The following is a 21014-nucleotide window of genomic DNA, read 5'->3' as shown; positions in this document are numbered from 1 at the left end:
TGTTTAGTGTTATTAAAAGTGAATCCTGTGGCACGCCTCCTGTGATTTATAAGGTTCAAATTAACACCTCTTTGCTTTCTGACCTCATGAAATTTCTTGGTCATTAGTGAAACCTTCTGGCATTTGAGTGGCTTTAGGAGGAACTTGGCTCTTCTGTATTCTCAGTTACTGGGGCTTTTAGCATCTCCATGAGATTCATGTTTGGCTTGTAATTCTGCTGGGCTGTCGGCATGCAGAAGACACAGATGTTTGTTATTCTACTGAGTCCCCTCAGATTAAGCATCTATAAAGCTTTTGAGTAGGTGGGGCAGAGTGGCCTGAGGAATTATGGAGGATTTATTGCACTTGCACGTATTTCCAGGGGGGAGGAGGTAGAAGGGAAAGTAGGTTTGCTCAAGGTAACCAATTTTAAAGTCCTGTTTACATTTCTCATGTGAGTCAGAATTCTTCGATACATTTAGATAACTTGAATAAAAATAGCCAGCCCTTTCTTGTAAGCTTTGAAGTAAAATCCTGACAAGGAATTATCTAGCCTACGTGTGCTGGGGTTTCCCCACCTCCCCTCCCTGAAGAAAAGCTACTGCTGGAATCCTAGAGCCAGACAAAGAAAGCCCAACCCAGCACTTAACTGACATCATCCTTGTTGCATCTGTACTCAAGCTATAGGAAAGCAGTTGGAGTTCTTCCCGGTGTATAATACAAGTCCTGCTACCAAGCCATGCACTGTGAATCCCTGCCAGGTTTATTTCACTGTGACACATGAATTTCTTTGCTTTGACTAGTGCGTGGCTGGGGATAACGTACTTAATGAAATATTGGAGTGAGAAACAGTGCAGGTCAAATAATGCATTTTGTTGGAGGACCATGGATATTTTTCTGTAACTGAAACAAATCTCCAAATCCTCCAGCCTTTCATGAGTGTGAGTGATGAGGGTGGATTTGCTTGGACTGACAGTCTTGCATCTGTGTACATGGGGAGGAGTGCAAGGACAGAGGGCTACCAAGTCCTTGTTTCCTCTGAATACTCTTCCTGACATGGAATATCTGAAGGTCACAGGTTCCCTAAACCTGTGGGTTTTCCCTAAATGTGGGTTTTGAATTTGTTTTTTGACTACACTCAAGTGTTTTGTTGACTGTCGGGGAACTGTCGTAGTGGTGAGGTCTTGCTCCTTTGGGGCAGGGCTGAAGGAAAGGCTCAGTGTTATAAATAATGTTAGGATGTGTGTCATGGGAACTTCTGTCAGTATTAGATGTCACCTCCCTCCTGTTTGTATGGATCCTGGCTTAGAGAGTTCTCTGCATTTCTTAGTAGTTACCTTTTGTCTCTATATTGGAGTAATTCTTAACATCTTCAGGGGGAATTTTGAATTTGTTAGAGCCATTGCTGAAGAATTGAGAACCATTAACTCTGGAATTGCTTTCATTTGGGGCTGGTGGTGGGGTATTGTCTTCTTTTAGTGACTAACTTCGAGCAATTATCTGTGTATTTGATGTTTGAGTGCCAGAGGTTTGTACACTGTTCTAAGCAGTAAGAGAGAAATAAAAAGTGAGATTGTACAAGTGAGTTGGCTGTAGTACTTCTTATGTGATGTCAGATATAGACATCTCTGGACAAGGTTGCTGTGGTGGGTAGAACAGTGCTACTGTTTGAATCCTCATGGGCTGAAAATCTAGACAGAAAGAAAAAGGAGTACTGATTATTTACAGAGGACCATGGGGCAATCTGTCTAGAGCAAGGACCAAGTCCATAGAGGAAGGGGATGGTTGTTTTTTCTTAGCAGCTAAAATCTGAACATACTGTGTTCTACACACCCATGAGAAGCTGATGATTCTTCTCATAGCCTGGATTTCAGAGCAGCTGTAGGGGAGTTGGTGAATTTAGTCTATACAAGGTCCTCATCAGACTCCTCAGGAGTGCTGGAGCAAAGCTTCAGGTGTATAAGCAGCATGTGCTCAGGGTGGATGTTGCTGGAGTCCCATGTCCCTTTAGAATGTGAGAGAATATGGAGTTTGTGAACACTATTTTTTTCATCTCAAGACTAGGCAAATCATTATGTTTCAGGAGTCATTTTGAATGTTGCTCAGGAAGAGCTTTGAATTGACAAGAGGAAATTGCTTCAAGTTGTGCCAGGAGGAAATTTAGATTGGGTAACAGGGATAATTTCTTCTGAAATGGCTGTCAGGCCCTGGCACAGGCTGCCCAGGGCAGAGGTGGAGTCACCACCCCTGGAGGTGTTTAAAAGCTGTGTAGATGTGGTGCTCAGGGACATGGTTTAGTGGTGGATTGGTTAACAGTTGGACTTGATGATCTTAGTCTTCAACAACCAAAAAGATTTTGTGATTCTCTGACAAAGAAAGCATTTTCCTTTTGGTTGGAGTATGCATTTAAGATAATATTTTAAAGTTGTCTTTATTTAAGTTAGCATTTTATGCAGCTGTTCAAAATCTCAAAAGGTGTAGTTTTTTAACAACATGTAAAAAATATGTGATTTATATGTAAGGGGAAGTCAGGGCTGGGAAAGTCAAATGGTGTTTTCCAAAGCCACTGTTAGCTGAGTGATGCTCTTTCTAACTTGGCATGAAGTAGATAAGCATGGAAGTAGGGGCGCTGACTCTTAAATAGCTTGTTTGCTAATATTAAGCAATAATGCTGTAGCAGGAGGAGAGGTGGAGAGAAGGCCAGGATTCAGCAGGATCTCTGGTATGTTGCTCACAAAATATCAATTTTGTTCTCAACAAAATACTTTGAAAATCAGAGGTGCTTTTTGAATCTTTGGTTCTTCAAAGTCAGGGAAAAATTAGCAAAAGCTTGAGGTGCTATGAGTAACATCTGAGTAGAGGGAAGCCTGAGGTGTGGATAGTATTTGTTATGTACCTCTGTTTATTACAGCTTTGGTTTATGAAAACCCTACTCTTCTTCTCAGGTGTCAGTCAGGAATCAGCATTTGCTTCCTTTAAGGTGATTGGTGTCATCACTTGAGTCACCCCATTGCATCTTATGGTGTGTGTCAACCATTTTTCAAGGACCCCAGCTGAGCTAAACCACCTAACCTGCTTTTATTTTCCTTTTTTTTCTTTAAGCATTGCTAACATGATGACCTGACAAGATACGAGACAGTCCTGACTATGCAGCGCAGGTACTGATGGGAAGGATCCAATATGAGTGTAAATGATGTTGGAGGAAGACGACGCTTGGAGGATAGTGAGTACACGCTGCACATCTACCCTGGGAGCATTGTGGAAGGGACAATCTACTGCCCCATCACTGCCAGGAAAACATCCACGGCCGCTGAGGTGATCGATTCCCTCATTAATAAACTGCAGCTTGAGAAAACAAAATGTTACGTCCTTGCCGAAGTGAAGGAGTTTGGTGGGGAGGAGTGGATCCTCAACCCCACGGACTGCCCGGTCCAGCGTATGATGCTGTGGCCACGCATGGCCCTGGAGAACCGCATCAGTGGCGAGGATTATCGCTTCCTCCTGCGCGAGAAGAACCTGGATGGGTCCATTCACTACGGCAGCCTCCAGTCCTGGCTGCGGGTGACGGAGGAGCGCCGCAGGATGGTGGAGCGGGGCTTTCTTCCCCAGCCCCAGCAGAAGGACTACGATGACTTGTGCAGCCTGCCAGACTTGAATGAAAAAACACTCCTGGAAAACCTCAGAAACCGCTTCAAGCAAGAAAAAATCTACACCTACGTGGGCAGCATCCTCATCGTTATTAACCCATTCAAGTTTCTACCTATTTATAACCCCAAATATGTCAAGATGTATGATAACCATCAGCTGGGAAAGCTGGAGCCCCATATTTATGCTGTGGCAGACGTGGCTTACCACGCCATGCTTCAGCGGAGGAAGAACCAGTGCATCGTGATTTCAGGAGAGAGTGGGTCAGGAAAGACACAGAGCACCAACTTTCTGATTCATCACCTCACCGCCCTCAGCCAGAAGGGGTTTGCCAGTGGAGTAGAACAGATTATTCTTGGAGCTGGACCAGTGCTTGAGGTAAGGTAGAAGCTTACTAATCAAGCAAAAAAGACCGTAGCAAACCCCAAGTAGTCAAGGTTTCATTATGACACTAGTCTGGGGTTATCTGCTAAATGCTGATACTGAAGTTAAAACAGTACTGTCAAGAAAAGGAGGTTTTGTTTCTGCCTGTAGAGTCCTATTTTTCATGAATACAGACCTAGAATGATTGCTTAAAGCCTGTTCCTGGAGGCAAAAGAGAATGTCCATGAGCTGCACATTTCTTTGCTTTTCTTTTTCTCTACTCACTGTTATTTTGTGCTATTGAACAGAGAGAGAGTGTGCAAGCAATTTGAGGTTTGAAGAAAAGAAATCAGTTTGAAGACCCCTGTTTATCCCTAGGCTTGTCCCCCTGGTCTTGCAGGATCTGAGGTTTACTTGCTTGGCTCTTGGCTGCAGGGCAGCAGCACAAATGGTTTGCTGCTCTGGTGCTGGCAGCTTCTTCCCCAGGACTGTTGCATGTGTTGGGATTAGGTACAGGGGAGGGATGCACTAAACCTCTTTGCTTGCCTTTCGCAAGATTTGCAGCTGCTTTTAAGAGGAAAAAAATAATAAATCTGAATCCTATCTGTTACTTCTGCTTTTGGAACAGAAGTTTGCATTCCTTTGCTCTGGCAGCTGGACAGCTGCTGTTGCTCTCCTCTAGCTGCCTCCAGGTCTCTTGGAGAAAGTGAAGGGAATCCAGAACTGCTTCTATTCTGCCAGCACCAGTCCCAGATAGTCACAAATCATGCAGGCCTAAAGATAAAATGTGTATACTTCTTCTTTTCCTTCCCTTCTTTAAAAAAAAGGCATCTTTGGAGAAGGTGTGTTGTAAAGGGCCCTGTTACTCTGCCACCTGTTTCGCCAATTTGACCTTTTGATTCCTTGCATTTGCGGTTGAAATACTCTCTTCACTTTTCTGGAAGTTTAGAGGCCAAATTTGCATATATTTCCACCCCACATCACTCCCCTTTTTCTTCTTTCTTCTCCTTTCCTCCACAAGCCTTCTTTCATCCCTTTTTTTTCCCCTCTGCAATTTCAAAATTAAATTCTGTTCAGCTCAGGTTTATCTTTCAGAAGGCAGAGACATTCTGCTTCATGGTGCCACTTCTGCAGGGAATGGAGCACAGTGCAAACGTTTACTCTCTCTACTCACAAAGCATCTCTGGTCACACAAGTGTTTGCACTGAACCACCCATTCCTGGGAATGCCTTTGCAGTTGTGTTCACATGGCAGGAGCGGAAGTGGATGAAAATTAGGATTTTTTTTTTTTCCCCCCAGTAGCTTTGCTGTTTTCCTAATTTACTTTTTTTTAATAGCCTCAGGCTATTGTTTGTGATTTTTGTTGTTGCTGCATGAGATTCCTCTGAGTCTTATCCAAATTGCACTTTTGGGGATGGCTGTCAAGGTGAGCTGTTGCTGCCATCTAAACATGCTAATGTCATCCAGTAGTTGTGTGTAGCAGTGGCTGCAGTTAGAGGTGTGGGCTGAGACACCAAGCGTGTCCTTTTAAAGTGTATCTGTTCTAGGTACTATGGATTTTTTTTCCTACCTTGGGGACTGAACAGGCATGCTTTTTTGTAGTGGTGCTCCTTGGAGTAGATGCCTATTTTGTTTTGAGATAAATTACATATTTCATGTTTATATAATACTTATTGTGGTAAAGGGTAGTACTTAAATACTATATTTAATTTTCTAATTAAAATTCCAAGTGGTTTAAAAAGGTTATTTTTCTCTAAGTTTCCCCATTTTCTCATAAAGCACATTTTTCCCTATAGAAGATGACTTTTTCAGCAGGACATCTGTACAGCTGAGCTTACCAAAATTTTGCTTTCTGGCTACTTAGTTTCAGGACTGAGCTTCTCAAATTCAACTACTGGATGTAATTGCCAGTGGAAGAGTTGCACCTGCTGCAATTTAATTCCATTTCTAATATACTTCATGCAATACTTTTGATGACAACTTCATGATGCTACATCAGGGACCCAGAGTACATAATGTTGCTGCTACACAGCTTGTTTCTAATTTAGATACCAATTTTTGTATTACTTAAGAAATCAAAGCCACAATCACAGGTTTGGTCTAAAATTGCCCAAAGTGATGGTATCACAAGACTTTGAATTAAGGGTAGGGAGACACTAGAATATTAGAATGCTTTGAGTTGGAAGGAACCTTAAAGATCATCTAGTTCCAAACTCCTGCATGGACAGGGATACCTCCCAGTAGATCAGGTTGCTAAGGAAGAGATTGCCCAGAGAAGTTTTGGGTGCCCCATTACTTGGAAGTGTTCAAGGTCCAGCTGGACTAGTTGAACAGTATGATCTAGTGGAAGATGTTCAACTGCCTTGCCATGGTCCACGGACTGGGTGATCTTTGAAGGTCCCTTCCAATCCAAACCATTCTGTGATAAAATTAGTGGTGGACCTTGAGTGGTTGAGCCACAGGGCTGTTTTACCCATAGATTGGTAACTTGTTGATGTGAATTTAGCACACTGTTTAAAGGCCCTGTTTTCTCTCTCATTGGAGTAGCTAGAAATATCCCAGATGAACTTGCTATTGAAAGGCCAGCTTGTTTTCCATAAATTTAAACCTTTAGAGGTGGGATGTTGGTGTGCTGCTCCCCAGCCCTCCCTTGGATCATCACCTTGACATGTCTGTGCAGTGCAAAGCAAAACATAAACCAAGCTTCAGCTTTTCTGGGAAAGTTTGCATGAAAGTTTATTTATTATATAATGTTACTGTTGGGGGTTCTATTTATTTATTTATTTGACAGTTCTCATGAAGAATGCAGAAGTAGCAAATTTCTCCCTGGTCCAGGTATGCCCAAAGGTCCCCAGGCAGTTATTGGACGAGCCTAGATCTAAAGGAGTCTGCACCAGATCCTTTGATCATCTGTAACTTTCTCAGCATCTTGTATGTCACAAGAAGTACTGTGCTGGCAAGTACAAAAACCAGACATGTTTTCTAAGCAGCTGTTTACATGCATCTTCAAACCTCCCAGGGGGGGATTTCGTAATTGCTTAAAAAAAAAAAAAAAGCCAGAAGAAATGTTTCTGTGATGTTCTGAGGAAATCTGCTGATGGTGGATGGTAGCTGTTGCTGTCTTTCACAGCTGATGTGTGCCTGAAGCTTCTGTGCTGGAGAAAAAGCAGCTGATTGCTTCAATTGCTTTCCAAAAAATTGCAGCTAGCTTTTTGTAGTGGCATCAGTGCTGTTTGCATACCCAGTGGGTGGTGGTTTGTATAGAAAACTTAGGAACAGCAACTGGAACTGCTTCTTTTAAGTTTCTGGTTAAAGTGTGTGTGTTAATAGGTGTCTTCTGGGTATAATGTGTGTGTTCTGTGTATAATGTCTGTGCTCAGCTTACATGGGGAAGCTACAGCTTCAGCTCTAGGATCTAGTAGTCTAACAGCACTGATTTCTTTTTAGGTTTTTTTTAATCCTAGTTGTTATAGGAAAATGGCACCAACTGGAAGATAATGAATTTTAGTTTTTGGACTTTGCTGTGGTAGTGTACAGCCTCCTTCCAACTGAATTAACCTCTCCCAGCAGCAGCTGAAGAGCTGGCTGCTGGTAGGTACGAGTGAAAATAATACCACGCTGCCAGAATTGCAGTAGATGCTGCTGAATGTTTCCAGAGTTAAACAAAGAGCTATTGAGTGGAGTTAAAAAAAAAATCAATTAACTAGAAGGATCAGGCATGTCCTGAGCTTTCAGTATATTCAAATGGCTTATGACAACACAGGGATGCTAAAGCTCAATGCTTGTGCATCCTCTATAACTGCTCCTAAGCAATTTGGCTGTATACCTGCAAGACCTATAGTAATCCCAAGTAGGACCCAGCCCCACCAGCAATTTCCACTTCATTAATCCTATAATGTGCAGTCAGGGTAAGGGGATGCTTTTTTTTATACAGCAAATGATGGTGCAGTTATTGGCCTGTGAGAAAAACATTTTCAAATTGAGCATATTCATATGTTTAGTTGGAACACTATTAATGGGAGATAAACTTGGATTATAATCACATATTTTTCCACTTGGTACAGTGTTAATGGGAGGTAACCAAGTGTCATTAAATCAGACTTAAAACAAACAAAAAAAGACCTGATTTGGTTTGTGAAGTTCAGTTTCCAATACACTGATTTTGAGTCATTAGGGTTGTGTCTTGTGGCTCTAGAGATTTTATATCTGAAAATTGAATTTTTGTGAAGGGGGGAGGCAAAGACTCCTTATTCTGCTCATTCTTCATTTCTGATCATTTTTTCACCTATAATACATGCCATTATGATTGATCTCCTGTGTGGTCTGAGGTTGGGGTAGGTGTTCAGTGGGGCAGCCGGGATTTTTTCGCCTTGAATTCTTCCCTCCCCGGTGCCCGGAGAGGTTAGAGAGGGAGCAGCACACAGAGATTACACAGATGATGCCTAATGTGGGAAGAATTTGTGCAGGCCTCTGCTGGCAGCAGTGACACAAAGGAGTCATACAGCAAGGCTCATGCACCGAATGCTTTTCACCAGCACCTTCCAAATGCTGTTATTCTTCAGCTGGGGATACTTTACAGTTTCAGGCTCTGTATCAAATAGCGTCTTGTTCATCCATTTCTCTGATGCTGAGTTATTCAGTCTTTTTTGTTCAGAAGCTCCCTGGAATACCCAGATTGGCTCTGTTGCTGGCTGTGTTTAATACTTTTTTTTTTTTTTTTTCATTGTCTGCTATTGTCAGAAAATGTTTTCTCACTACCAAATGCAGTTTATTATGATTAAATGGCAAAAATAGTTGGTTCTGACCTGACTGCAGGGAAATGCATTTGTTGTCAAAGCAAGTTTGAGAATTGAGGATTAGCAACTATTTTGTTTCCAGGAGAGAAATCCTAAATACAAACCTGTCTCTACTGGGTGGAGCACTGCCTTTACAGAGTGTTCTAGTGAACCTATGTGTGCATTTATCTCATATTTTCCCTCCCTCCTCACGGTCTCTTTCTGAGCAAGTTGTTTTGTTTTGTCATTCACTTTCATTTACACCCTTCCATATCCATTCTTTTCTTTAGTCTTCCTTCTCTGATTTCTTAGAGTTTCACTCTTCCCTGTATTGGTCTGTGTCTAGATTTTATATATTTCTAGATATTTTGTGTCTTAAAGATCTCGATTTTACAGATCTCCAGGTACCCAGAGTTTATGGATCCCCATATATAGGTATCTGGATATCTAGATTTTATAAATATTTATCTATATAAATACCTATATATCTACAATGCTGAATGTGAGCTGAGCAAGGAGCATGTATCTGTGTTTGCATGCAGCACCAGCAAACCCGGATGATCCTTAGAATTATCTGGTATTAGGAAACAACTGACTCTTAACCCCATTTTTTTAATCTTCCACTGACATGGCACCAGTATTTCTGTTACTTGGTTTTGTGTTCTGGTTCTTTTTGAAACCTTAATATCATAGAATCAGCTGGGTTGGAAAGGACCTCTGAGATAATAAAGTCCAACCCTTGATCCACTACCACCGTGGTTCCCAGACCATGGCACTGAGGGCCACATTAAGTTTCTTCTTAAAAGCCTCCAGCGACAGAGAATCCACCACCTCCCTGGGCAGCCCATTCCAATGCCTGATCACCTGCTCTATAAAGAATTTTTTACTAATATCCAACCTAAACCTCCCCTGGCAGAGCTTTAGCCCAGGCCCTCTTGTCTTACTGAGAACTGCCTGGGAGAAGAGACAGACCCCCCCCAGCTCCAACCTCCTTTCAGTTGTAGAGGTTGGAGTTGGTTGTTGGTTGTAGGTTGTTGGAGTTGTAGAGAGTGATGAGGTCTCCATTGAGCCTCCTCTTCTCCAGACTGAACACCCCCAGCTCCCTCAGCCCTTCCTCACAGGACTTGTGCTGGGTCCCTTCACAGCCTCCTTGCTCTCCTTTGGACCTGCTCCAGCACCTCAATCTCCTTCCTGAACTGAGGGGCCCAGAACTGGACACAGGACTCAAGCTGTGGCCTCACCAGGACTGAGTACAGGGGAAAAATCCCTTCCCTGGACCTGTTGGCCACACTGTTCCTGATCCAGGCCAGGATGCCATTGGCCTTCTTGGCCACCTGGGCACACTGCTGGCTCATGTTCAGCTTCCTGTCAATCCAAACTCCCAGGTCCCTTTCTGCCACTCTGTGCCCAGCCTGGAACTCCCCATGGGGTTGTTGTGGCCAAAGTGCAGGACCCAGCACTTGGATTGTTGAACCTCATCCCGTTGGAATCAGCCCAACTCTCCAGTCTGTCCAGGTCCCTCTGCAGAGCCCTTCTGCCTTCCAGCTGATCCACACTCCCCCACAGCTTGTTGTTATCTGGGAATTTGCTAATTGTGGATTCAATCCCCTCATCTAAATCATGAATTAAGATATTAAACAGAACTGGGCCCAGCACTGATCCCTGGGGGCACCACAGCCGCCAATTGGATCAGCACCATTCACCACCACTCTCTGGCCTGGCCCTCCAGCGCTTCCTAACTCCTGTCTGATCCACGGGCTGACAGCTCTTTCAAAAGAATGCTATGGGAGATGGTGTCAAAGGCTTTTCCAGGTAGACTCCATGCACAGCCTTTTTCCCTCATCCACCAGGCGGGTCACCTGATGATAGAAGGAGATCAGGTTGGTCAGACAGGACCTGCCCTTCTTCAACCCGTGCTGGCTGGGTCTGATCCCCTGTCCGTTCTGTAGGTTCTTTGTGATTGCCCCCAGGATGAGCTGCTCCATAACCCTGCCAGGCATTGAGGTCAGACTGAGAGGCCTGGAGTTTCCTGGGTCCTCCTTTTGTCCCGTTTTGTGGATTGGTGTGACTTTCACCAACTTCCAATCATCTGGGACCTCCCCAGTGAGCCAGAACTGTTGGTAAATGATGCAGAGCAGCTTGGCGAGCTCTTCCCCAGCTCCCTCATCACCCTGGGGTGGATCCCATCTGGTCCCATAGACTTGTGAGGATCCAAGTGGCTCAGCAGGTCACAAACTGTTCCCTCTGGGATTACAGGGGGCTATTCAGCTTATTTCTCTCTACAAGCCCCAGAAGCAGCTGTCCTCAGGACAACTTGCCGTGCTGTTGAAAACTGAGGTAGAGGTGTTAAAATACCTCAGCCTTTTCCTCATCTTTGGTAACAGTATTTCCCCCCATGTCCAACAAAGAATGGAGGTTTTCCCTGCCCCTCCTTTTGCAGTTGATATATTTGTAGAAAGACTTTCTGTTGTCCTCAACAGAAGTGGCAAGATTAAGTTCAAATTGTGGCTTCATCTCTATGATTTTCTTTCTGCGTGACCTAACTATATTCCTAAACTACTCCTTAGTAGCCAGCCCTTTTTTCCCATAGCCTGTAAGCTCTCTTTTTTACCCTAATTTCCTTCAATATCTCCCTGTTCAGACAGACCACTTTGCTTCCCGTCTGGCTTGTCTTTGGGCACACAGCGACAGCTGCTCCTGTGCATTCAGGACTTGCTCCTTGAAGTATTCCCATCCCTTCTGGACCCATAGGGCCTATTTTCTAGAAGCTTTTTGTTTTGTTTTTCACTGTATATGCATACAAAATAGCCAAATGATAGTTTAGCACTCTATTAGATGATTGGTTTGGGCAAAGATGGTGTTGCTGGGTCCATCAAGCCTTCTATGAGGACTTGGTATCGGTAACTGAGGGGCGGACTTTTTATCCCTCATGTGGGTAGTTAATATGATACTGCATTTTTCTAGTCAGGCAATGAGAAATTAATGCTGTAGTAGGGATTTTATTTCTTTCTCTCCTTCGTCTCTCTCCTTCGTCTCTCTCCTTCGTCTCTCTCCTTCGTCTCTCTCCTTTGTCTCTCTCCTTCGTCTCTCTCCTTCGTCTCTCTCCTTCGTCTCTCTCCTTCGTCTCTCTCCTTCGTCTCTCTCCTTCGTCTCTCTCCTTCGTCTCTCTCCTTCGTCTCTCTCCTTCGTCTCTCTCCTTCGTCTCTCTCCTTCGTCTCTCTCCTTCGTCTCTCTCCTTCGTCTCTCTCCTTCGTCTCTCTCCTTCGTCTCTCTCCTTCGTCTCTCTCCTTCGTCTCTCTCCTTCGTCTCTCTCCTTCGTCTCTCTCCTTCGTCTCTCTCCTTCGTCTCTCTCCTTCGTCTCTCTCCTTCGTCTCTCTCCTTCGTCTCTCTCCTTCGTCTCTCTCCTTCGTCTCTCTCCTTCGTCTCTCTCCTTCGTCTCTCTCCTTCGTCTCTCTCCTTCGTCTCTCTCCTTCGTCTCTCTCCTTCGTCTCTCTCCTTCGTCTCTCTCCTTCTTACAGTCAAAATACAGTTTTTTTGCTTTGGGAGTGTTTACTGAGACCCTTTTCACTTTTCTCATGGCAAGGGAGAACATACCAGATTTAACATGCTGGTTGGGTACTGGGTGGACACCAGACAGAGGATGTGCTGCAGCTTGGTCACCCTTGGCGAGGGACAGAAAAGCCTGAGAACAAGGAGTGTTTCATAGGACAGGGACTACACTTGGCACTGGTGTAGCATTTGACACATTCTGCCCTTTTAATTCAGCCTTCTGCTGTCCCTGTGGCTTTTCCAGGCACAAAGTGTAAGTGCTCTCCGCTAAACATCTCTGGTGAGTGCATTTTGGTTTTGCTGCCTGAGGAGCAATATACCCTCTTGTCTGCACAGTGGTGAGGTGATGGGGTCCTGGAATTTGAACAAATTGTTGCCTGGGGCAACAAGTACCATTTTTTTAAATTAATCCTCAGTGTCTTCAAATGTGAGAATTGTTCCCTTCTTATTTATAGCACAGAAATTGCTATTTACAGCAAGGAAATCATTCATGTCACTTATTTTTTACAGTGGAGGCATAGAGAAAATGGAATTTTAAAATTTATTTATTCTCCCCCTTTGTATGTCTCTGGTGACTGATATGTATAGACCTAAAGGAGGAGGGAGAGGAGGAGGAGGAAGAGGAGGAGGAGGACTTCTGGGGTCTGGCATGTGGCTGGCACTTGCTCCTGCCTCTTCTTTACTTTTTTTTCCTGTATGAGCCTGGGCAGGTCAACAACAGGGAGCCATTGTGTGGAGAGAAGCAGCTGGTGCTGAGCCCGCTTGTGAACCTCCAGGGTCTTACTGCAGATGAGCTCCCATCTGGTCCTGCAGCAGAAGACCCCAGTTGCCTACAGCAAGGATTTAGTTTGAATCACAGCAGTTTGGGAGCAGAGAAGCTGAAGGGAGTTTAGTGGGGGAGTTAAGAATTGTTGGGATGAGGGGGGTTCACCATCTCTTCTACAGCTTGGAGAAGATGGCATTTTTTTTGTGGTCCCAATGTCTGCCAGATCTAAAGAAGCTTAACTAAATGCTTCCTGCGTTGACCATGTAGCTTTGCTAAATTCAACAGAAATCAATTTTAAGTAGCAAGGTAAGAGCTGCTCTGATTTGTTTAGCCTCTAAGGTTAAATATTGTAGAGAGGTTAAGTTAAAGCTCACCTGAGTGTGTGGCAGAGAGTGGTGGAACAATCCTTCCCCCATCCCACATTGCACAAGTCTCTCTGAAGCTCAGGGCAGCAGTTAGGGGTAGGCAAATAAATTCATTGTTTCCTGTGTTTGTGCAAAGGATCTGCCTGAGCTGTAGCAGCTGATTGCCATGCACTTTTATTCATTTAATTAAGATGGGTGAGGGATAAAAGTCCTGCCAGACAGTTGAGCTTTTGGCTTTGTCACAGTGGCTGGGGATTTGGGCTTTTATAGGTGAAGGCTGTGATAGAGAAGATCAAAGGACAAGCTGAATCTTGAGAGTTGCTGTGGAGTTGGAAATAGGAGAGATCTTTTGCAGATTATTTAGTTTAGGACATACAGAGCACTTAAAAATAATGTCCATTTTGCATCAGCATGAGCAACAAATTAACAAAGCTTCTATTACTGGGCTGGTTGCTGTCCCCTCTGCATTAGTGCTTGCTGCTATGGAGCTTCACCATGCTAAGCGCCACCTCCATGTTGTGAAGAGGAGCCTTGGACACTGAGGTTCTCCTCCTTCACCCATAAAGATGGCTGCGCTCAGCCAGATGTAGGCTTCACCTTATCCTTCATCCCATCCTGGGGAGGATGGAGTGAGACTTCCCTGCCAGTCCCACCACATGGTCGTCTGTAGCTCAGGGATCTCCTGAACTGGCAGTGACCTCTGTCTAATAAATCTGGATGGGATTCTTGGGGATCAATTAGATTCCACAAAACTTGTGATGACCACCATACATTATCTTCATTCCAGCCAGCACCCTAGGAACAGGAGCATGCTGCTTGCTTCTTGGCCTGTCCCCAGATGGCTCTACCACATGCTGCTATCCCACAAAGGATTTTGATAAAAACACATCATATGGCTGTGGGAAAGCTAAGGTTTTTGGTAGGTTTTAATGACATGATGGATAAAATTAATGGCATATATGTTGTGGACCTTCATCCACTTTGGCCCCTGCTTGTCAGTAGTGGCAAAGCTGTCTGGATGAGAAATGGATAATTTAATCTTCCTTGTTATAAAAGCAGAGTGTTTTTAAAAAGATGTGTTTCCATTCACAAGAGTCCTAGCCCTACCAACACCCATGAGTAAAGGCAGGGTAGAGGAAAAAGTGGTACAATATTATTTAAGAAGTGATGTAATAAAAAATTTAGCACAGTACAAGACAAATGAGCATGGTTGGCTGTTAGGAAAAACACTATTTATAGTTAGAAAAGCAAATTGTGTCAGTTATTTCCATTATAAAAGGGACCATAAAACCATAAAATCCACTATAGGATAAGTAGGAATCCAAGTAATTTTGATTATTTCTGATTTTAAGTGTTACTGGATAGATTTAATGCTTGAGCATTTACCAAGATGATTACTTTCCATGTGAACCAGTTCATGCAGTTGTGGGCAGACTGGTATCAGAGGATGCTGTAGTGGTTTCCAAGCAGTTCCTATGAAAATAATTCAAAAAATGGTAATGCTACATGCTAAGAAAATATCAAGTTTGATGGGGGAAAAAGAAATAAGTTGTAAAAGACCTTTTCAGAATAAAAAACTGTTTAAAACTGCCCCTTCCTCTCTCTCTTTACCACTTTGAGGAAAGTCAGATTTTGAAGAAGAAGAGAGCACAGGTCTCAGCAAAAGGAGCATGTGTACCAAAAACACCTGGAAACGAGAATTTTTTAATTAAAAGGAAAAAAAGGAAAGGAAAAAATGTTCAGCAATTTCTGGCCATGTTCAGCAATTCCCCCCCCCCACACATATTTTTCTGTTCTGTCATATCCTTGTGTTTGATAGGAGGGAATAAGAACAGAGAAATGGGAGTCATTTTTAGCAGCTTTTTAGGAGGGCTCGAAGATGTATGGATTGTCCCAATATAGGCAGAGATACTTATGGTTTTTAATCGGGAGATAAATCTTGGACAGGGAGCTGGGTGAGGGATGCCAGAGTAAAGTTAAAAGCATGTGGATAAAACTGCTTGTGTTCAACATAAGGGCAAAATGTTAAAACTTTAATCTGCTTTATCATCAAGGAAATTGGAAATTTTTTTGGGAAATGTTAAGTCTGAGGAGCAAAGGTTTAGTGTGGTGCATTGGGGTGGGAGCAGTATCCCAAATATTTGATGCTCAAGCACTTCCCAGAGCAGAGCAGATCTAATCTCTCTGGACTTCAATGAAGCAGCTGACGTGCTTGGAGAAGAAACAGGAAAGGAAAAAAAAAAAAAAAAAAAAAAGAGAGAGAAAAGAAAAAAAAAAAAAAAAAGAAGAAACATACCAGGCAGATTTTAATGAGGTCAAAATTTTATTTTTTGTTTAGAATTCCTGCTTTCCCCAAATTCTGAGAAACTTAAATACAGGCTGGGAGGAGTAAAGGGTAGTGCTGAATCACTTTTAAGGGCAAGTGGAGGGGATTCAGGTGGGGGTTTGCTTCTTAAAAATGCCACAGTGAAGCTGAATTATCCTTCAGTTAAGGAGACGCAGAAGATCATCCAGAAGATAAGAAAATTCCTTTTTTTTTTTTTTTTTTTTTTCCCTCACAAAATACTTATGGAGTGGGATGTATCCAGTAGGGCTGGAGAAGACTTGTGGTTTCCTTCTTACAGCAACTTTCCCTACAAGGCTTATATCCACTTCTCCATCGAAACTAAACTTTTTCAAGATTTAGAAATAATCTTCTATGGTTTAATTTAAGGCTCTTAAAAATGGGAAGCTGGAAGCATTAGAGTTTATTTCTTTATTGCCTAGGCTACGGCTGCGGGAACAGCGATGCTTACAGGAATGCATTTGAATTATCAAGCTGAACTCCTCATTTTTGGGCCAGAGTGTTCTTGGTATTTGGAGGCCTCTGGTATAGAGGTAACTTTGCCAGCAGTTCATAAATTTGAGCCAGGCTTTTTTACCTTAGTCAGGAAATTCATATTGGAGCTTTATTTAAGCTGAGATTCAAGATGATCTAATCCCAGCCACGCTGCCAAACCCAACCTGAGACTGGGAAGTTTTGGTTTGGTTTTTTGTTTTTTTTTTTTTTTGTTTTTGGCCATTCATTGCTCTTTTTTTTTTTTACCCCTTGTGTTTTGAATTGCTCAGTTTACCCTCTGTTGCATTTTTTCCTGGAGCTGTTGATGAGAAATAGATGAATGCAGAGGCTGGGAGCAGAGGAGTGGCTTTGACTGCAGGCACTGAGCTGACCTGTGATGCAGCAGGACGTGCTCTCCAGGAAAAATATTGAATGAGGGAATATTCTTATTTTCTCCATATATCAGCAAGAGGAAAGAACGTGGTGGGATTTTGCAAGCACTGAGAGTTCATGTGTGTCTCTACATATATAAATATATGTATACACACACAAACACACAAATCTGCATTGCAGGTGTCATATAACAGTCCAAAATAGTGTATATATGATGTCTACTATAATACATGTAATGTAATATTAATGTAATATATATAAACACACACAAATGTGCATTGCAGCTGTCGTATAGAAGCTCACAATAATGTTGTGGTCATACATATAAATATATAATAATATGTGCACACAACAAAAATCTGCATTGCAGCTGTCACGTAGAAGCCCAAAATAATGAATCAAGTAAAACCCTGCACTGTTCTCTGGGCCAGGGCTTGCTGTGAAACTTAACCCCTCTTCCTTGTGAAAAGCATTATTGTAAATTCATGCTCAGTCCTTGGAAGAATGCAGGTGAATAATAGTAGTAAACCCTTTTTACTATGGAAACACACCTCTGTGAAGGATACTTGAAAAGTTTTTTGGGAGTAGTTAGCAGTGGAAAATTGTCCAGTGTTTTAATTATTGCTTCTGTTAACAGCCAGGTGTTCTCTTTATTGTTTGTTGGCTATGGGTGCATCTGTTGGATAACTGGAGAGGCTCTTCCAGTGCATGGGTGTATAATAGGGACTTGAAAAGGATGTGAAAGCTAACTTAAAATAATATATATTAAATGAGACTTAAGGGATTTTAACTGAATCCCCCCAAGCAGCAGCTGTTCACCATGGGGTTGATGATCTGTAATTCTCAGCGTGGTCCTTGGAGCAGAGCTGTCAGGATACAGGTTGCATCCTCATAACCTTGAACTGGGTGGTGATTTCTGTGTAGCAAATACTACTCATTCCTCCCCCCACCCCTTGGCTTACTTTTTCTGAAAGCTGCTCCTGCATCCTCTGTTGATTGCCACTCTGCATTCCCTTGGAATCAGAATACTCTGTTACCAGAAGTTTTAGATTAGCATTCAGTGGGGGGGGAAAAAATACTGTGGAGAGACCTTCACAGCCCTTTCCTTGCTTGTGAAGTACACCTACAGATTCAGCTGTATTCTCAGTGTAACTAGTGGGCATGCAAGAGCTGCTAAGCCTGAATTAATCCTGGGTTTGGGCAGTTTTGGGGGGGGTTACAAATAGTAATGTTGGCATGAATGCCACAAGATGGGAGCGCAGCTTTCCAAACTGCTTACATAGCACAAAGAAACTTTGTTAAAGCCTCACAGCTCTTTTGCTGCTTTCTACTTTGGGCTGCAAAGGAGAAAACTGTGGTTGCTAGAGTTACATCACAATTATAATATTTGTGATAATAGAGATGTAATATAAATAGCCTTATGGCAGAAGGGAAATAGATGGGTAATGACTGGGTGCGACCTGCCTGTTACTGCCTTGGTTTTTCATTCTGGCTCATTCTGTACTTCCCTCTCTCTAACATCTGGTTTTCATCAGCTACAGGAAAGCCAAATAATTTCAATATAACCAGGGGAAAACATAATGCTTAAAAAAAAAAAAATACCAACAATTCAATGTATTGATGTTTGCCTGGTTTTCAAGTGGGGTTATTAATTCAGTTTATCAGCCTGGGTTATTGAAAGAGTGGGTGCTGTCTTGGATGAGTGGCACCATCTGATGGAGGATACAATTCCAGTATAGTGAGGTCAGAGCTCTACGTTTTTCCTTAAAGGATCTGAAATGATAAATCATGGGAGTTAATGTTACTCTGAACTTGGGTGCATCCCCAAGGGACATCTCAGCTGAGTGCTGGAGCACAGAGGCAGTGCTGGTGATCAGACAGTCCTTGTTCTGATGGGTCCATGTGCATGTGCTCAAGGACTGAGCAGGCAGCAGTATCTGCATTGTGTTAGCCTGCAGCAAAAATGCATTTGAATATGAGAATGTATTGATATAAAACAAATATAAATTATATATGGGATCTGTAAATATAAAATAAGTATAATATATACAAGGTATATGAATATAAAAGAAAATACATGTCCAGTATACAAAGACGCAAGATACACACAATATCTATAAATATATAATGAAAAATTACTGTCTTTGTATTTTCCCATCTGAGCCTGATCAAAAGTAGCCTCGATAACAACCTTAAAATTTCGAGGTAATGTGAGTCAGTGTCTACTTAATCTCCGTCACATTAGCAGCCCCCCTCGACTAAGTTTATAAATTGCACTTTATTGATTGCTGGGCTTTTAAAGTAGTCTATAAGCTCTTGTAAGTCTGTAAGCTCAGCAGCATGCAAATGGAGTTTTTGTCTTGCTGCGATCAGTATTGACCCCAGCACTCAGGCTCTTAAGGAATATTTAGTAATTTGTTTTCCATTTAGGCTGCAAAACTCTTGTGGATTGTTAGATTGGCTGCTTCTGCCCTCGCTGACTTTTAATCTCTGTGAAAGCTTCGTTAGGATGGTACTGTGAATTAGCAAAATATTTCTGGTTTATTGTATTAATTGCATCTCTTAAGCAGGAGAAACGTAGCTGAGAGAAGAAGGTTTTGAATAACTAGGTCATCTCACCTGCTAGCTGATTAAAGCTTAAAGGACTGGGAGCAAATGTTGAAAGCTGTAGGAGCCATGGGTTTGTGTTTTGACTTTAATGGTTGTAATTTTTAAATTGCTTTCTGGTTATCACAGTGAAAGATTTTAAGTGCTGTTCTTTCCAACGGATTTAATTAAGTTTCTACCATTCAACTGGAAAGTCAAAAAGGAAAATAGGATGGAACTTACTGTTAAGGAAAAAGTAAAACAGGTTTGACCTTACTGTTAAGTTTTATACTTGGAGAGAAAATGCTGCATTTCCATTTATTTGACTTGATTCAAACCATGTTTGATTTGTCTTCCCCCCCAGATTGCCAGATCCACACTTCAATTTGCTCAGGAGAGAAATTGTTCCAGAGAAGGATGTGTGTTTGGGATCAGGCACTTGTAATTGCTCAGTGTGTTTTCATATTGATTACAACAGTGTTTTATTTTTCTCTTGTATGCATTTGTTTTCTAAAGCAGATCTGGAAGACTTACAGATGTAGTAATAATCCCAAACCCACGTAGTATTGGGCTGGGTTGGGATCATGATCTGTTTGGGAATAGAATCCCCTGTGTATTTATGTCACATCCCTGGAAAGGTGATGGAACAACTTGTTCTTGTCACTATCTCCAGGCATATCAAGGACATGGGGGTCATCAAGAGCAGTCAGCATGGTTTTATCAAGGGTAAATCATGTTTGACTAACCTCATAGCCTTCTATGAGGAAATTACTAGGTGGATAGATGATGGAAGAGCGGTAGATGTGGTTTATCTTGATTTCAGTAAAGCATTTGACACCGTCTCTCACAGCATCCTTGTAGATAAGTTGATCAAGTATGGGTTTGGTGATCAGGTAGTGAGGTGGATCAGGAACTGGTTGAAAGGAAGGAGTCAGAGAGTTGTAGTCAATGGGGCAGAATCTGGTTGGAGGTGTGTGACTAGTGGAGTCCCTCAGGGGTCGGTACTGGGACCGGTGTTGTTCAATATCTTCATCAACGACTTGGATGAGGGTATAGAATGTACCCTCAGCAAGTTCGCTGATGACACTAAGCTGGGAGGAGTGGCTGACACACCAGAAGGCTGTGCTGCCATTCAGAGAGACTTAGACAGGCTGGAGAGTTGGGCAGGGAGAAACATGATGAAATTCAACAAGGGGAAGTGTAGAGTTTTGCATTTGGGGAAGAACAACACGATGTCCCAGTATAGGTTGGGGGCTGACCTGCTGGAGAGCAGTGTAGGTGAAAGAGACCTGGGGGTCCTGGTAGACAAGAAGATGACCATGAGCCAGCAATGTGCCCTTGTGGCCAAGAAGGCCAATGGCATCCTGGGGTGCATTAGAAAGGGTGTGGTTAGTAGGTCAAGAGAGGTTCTCCTCCCCCTCTACTCTGCATTGGTGAGGCCGCACCTGGAGTATTGTGTCCAGTTCTGGGCCCCTCAGTTCAAGAAGGACAGGGAAGTGCTTGAAAGAGTCCAGCGCAGAGCTACTAAGATGATTAAGGGAGTGGAACATCTCCCTTATGAGGAAAGGCTAAGGGAGCTGGGTCTCTTTAGTTTGGAGAAAAGGAGACTGAGAGGTGACCTCATCAATGTTTTCAAATATGTAAGGGGTGAGTGTCAGGGAGATGGAGTTAGGCTTTTCTCAGTGGTGACCAGTGATAGGACAAGGGGTAATGGGTGTAAATTGGAGCATAGGAGGTTCAAGTTGAATATCAGAAAAAATTTTTTTACTGTAAGG

General features: G+C 42.8%; 1 protein-coding gene across 7 annotated transcripts in view; it reads left to right on the top strand.

Moving 5' to 3' along the window:
• MYO9A (myosin IXA) overlaps positions 1-21014 on the top strand; it is a 173142-nt gene that overhangs the window by 27101 nt on the left and 125027 nt on the right. For all 7 annotated transcript variants that reach the window (XM_071754800.1, XM_071754798.1, XM_071754797.1 and 4 more), the window contains exon 2: positions 3082-4002. In XM_071754800.1, coding sequence (XP_071610901.1) covers positions 3160-4002 — 843 coding nt within the window. In that variant the 5' untranslated portion in view covers positions 3082-3159. The remainder of the gene's footprint in view (positions 1-3081; positions 4003-21014) is intronic.

This window comes from Heliangelus exortis, chromosome 11 (genome assembly GCF_036169615.1).
Source record: "Heliangelus exortis chromosome 11, bHelExo1.hap1, whole genome shotgun sequence".
Classification (NCBI taxonomy): domain Eukaryota; kingdom Metazoa; phylum Chordata; class Aves; order Apodiformes; family Trochilidae; genus Heliangelus; species Heliangelus exortis.
Note: the sequence above shows the minus strand (reverse complement) of the source record. Positions and strands in the feature narration are given on the sequence as shown.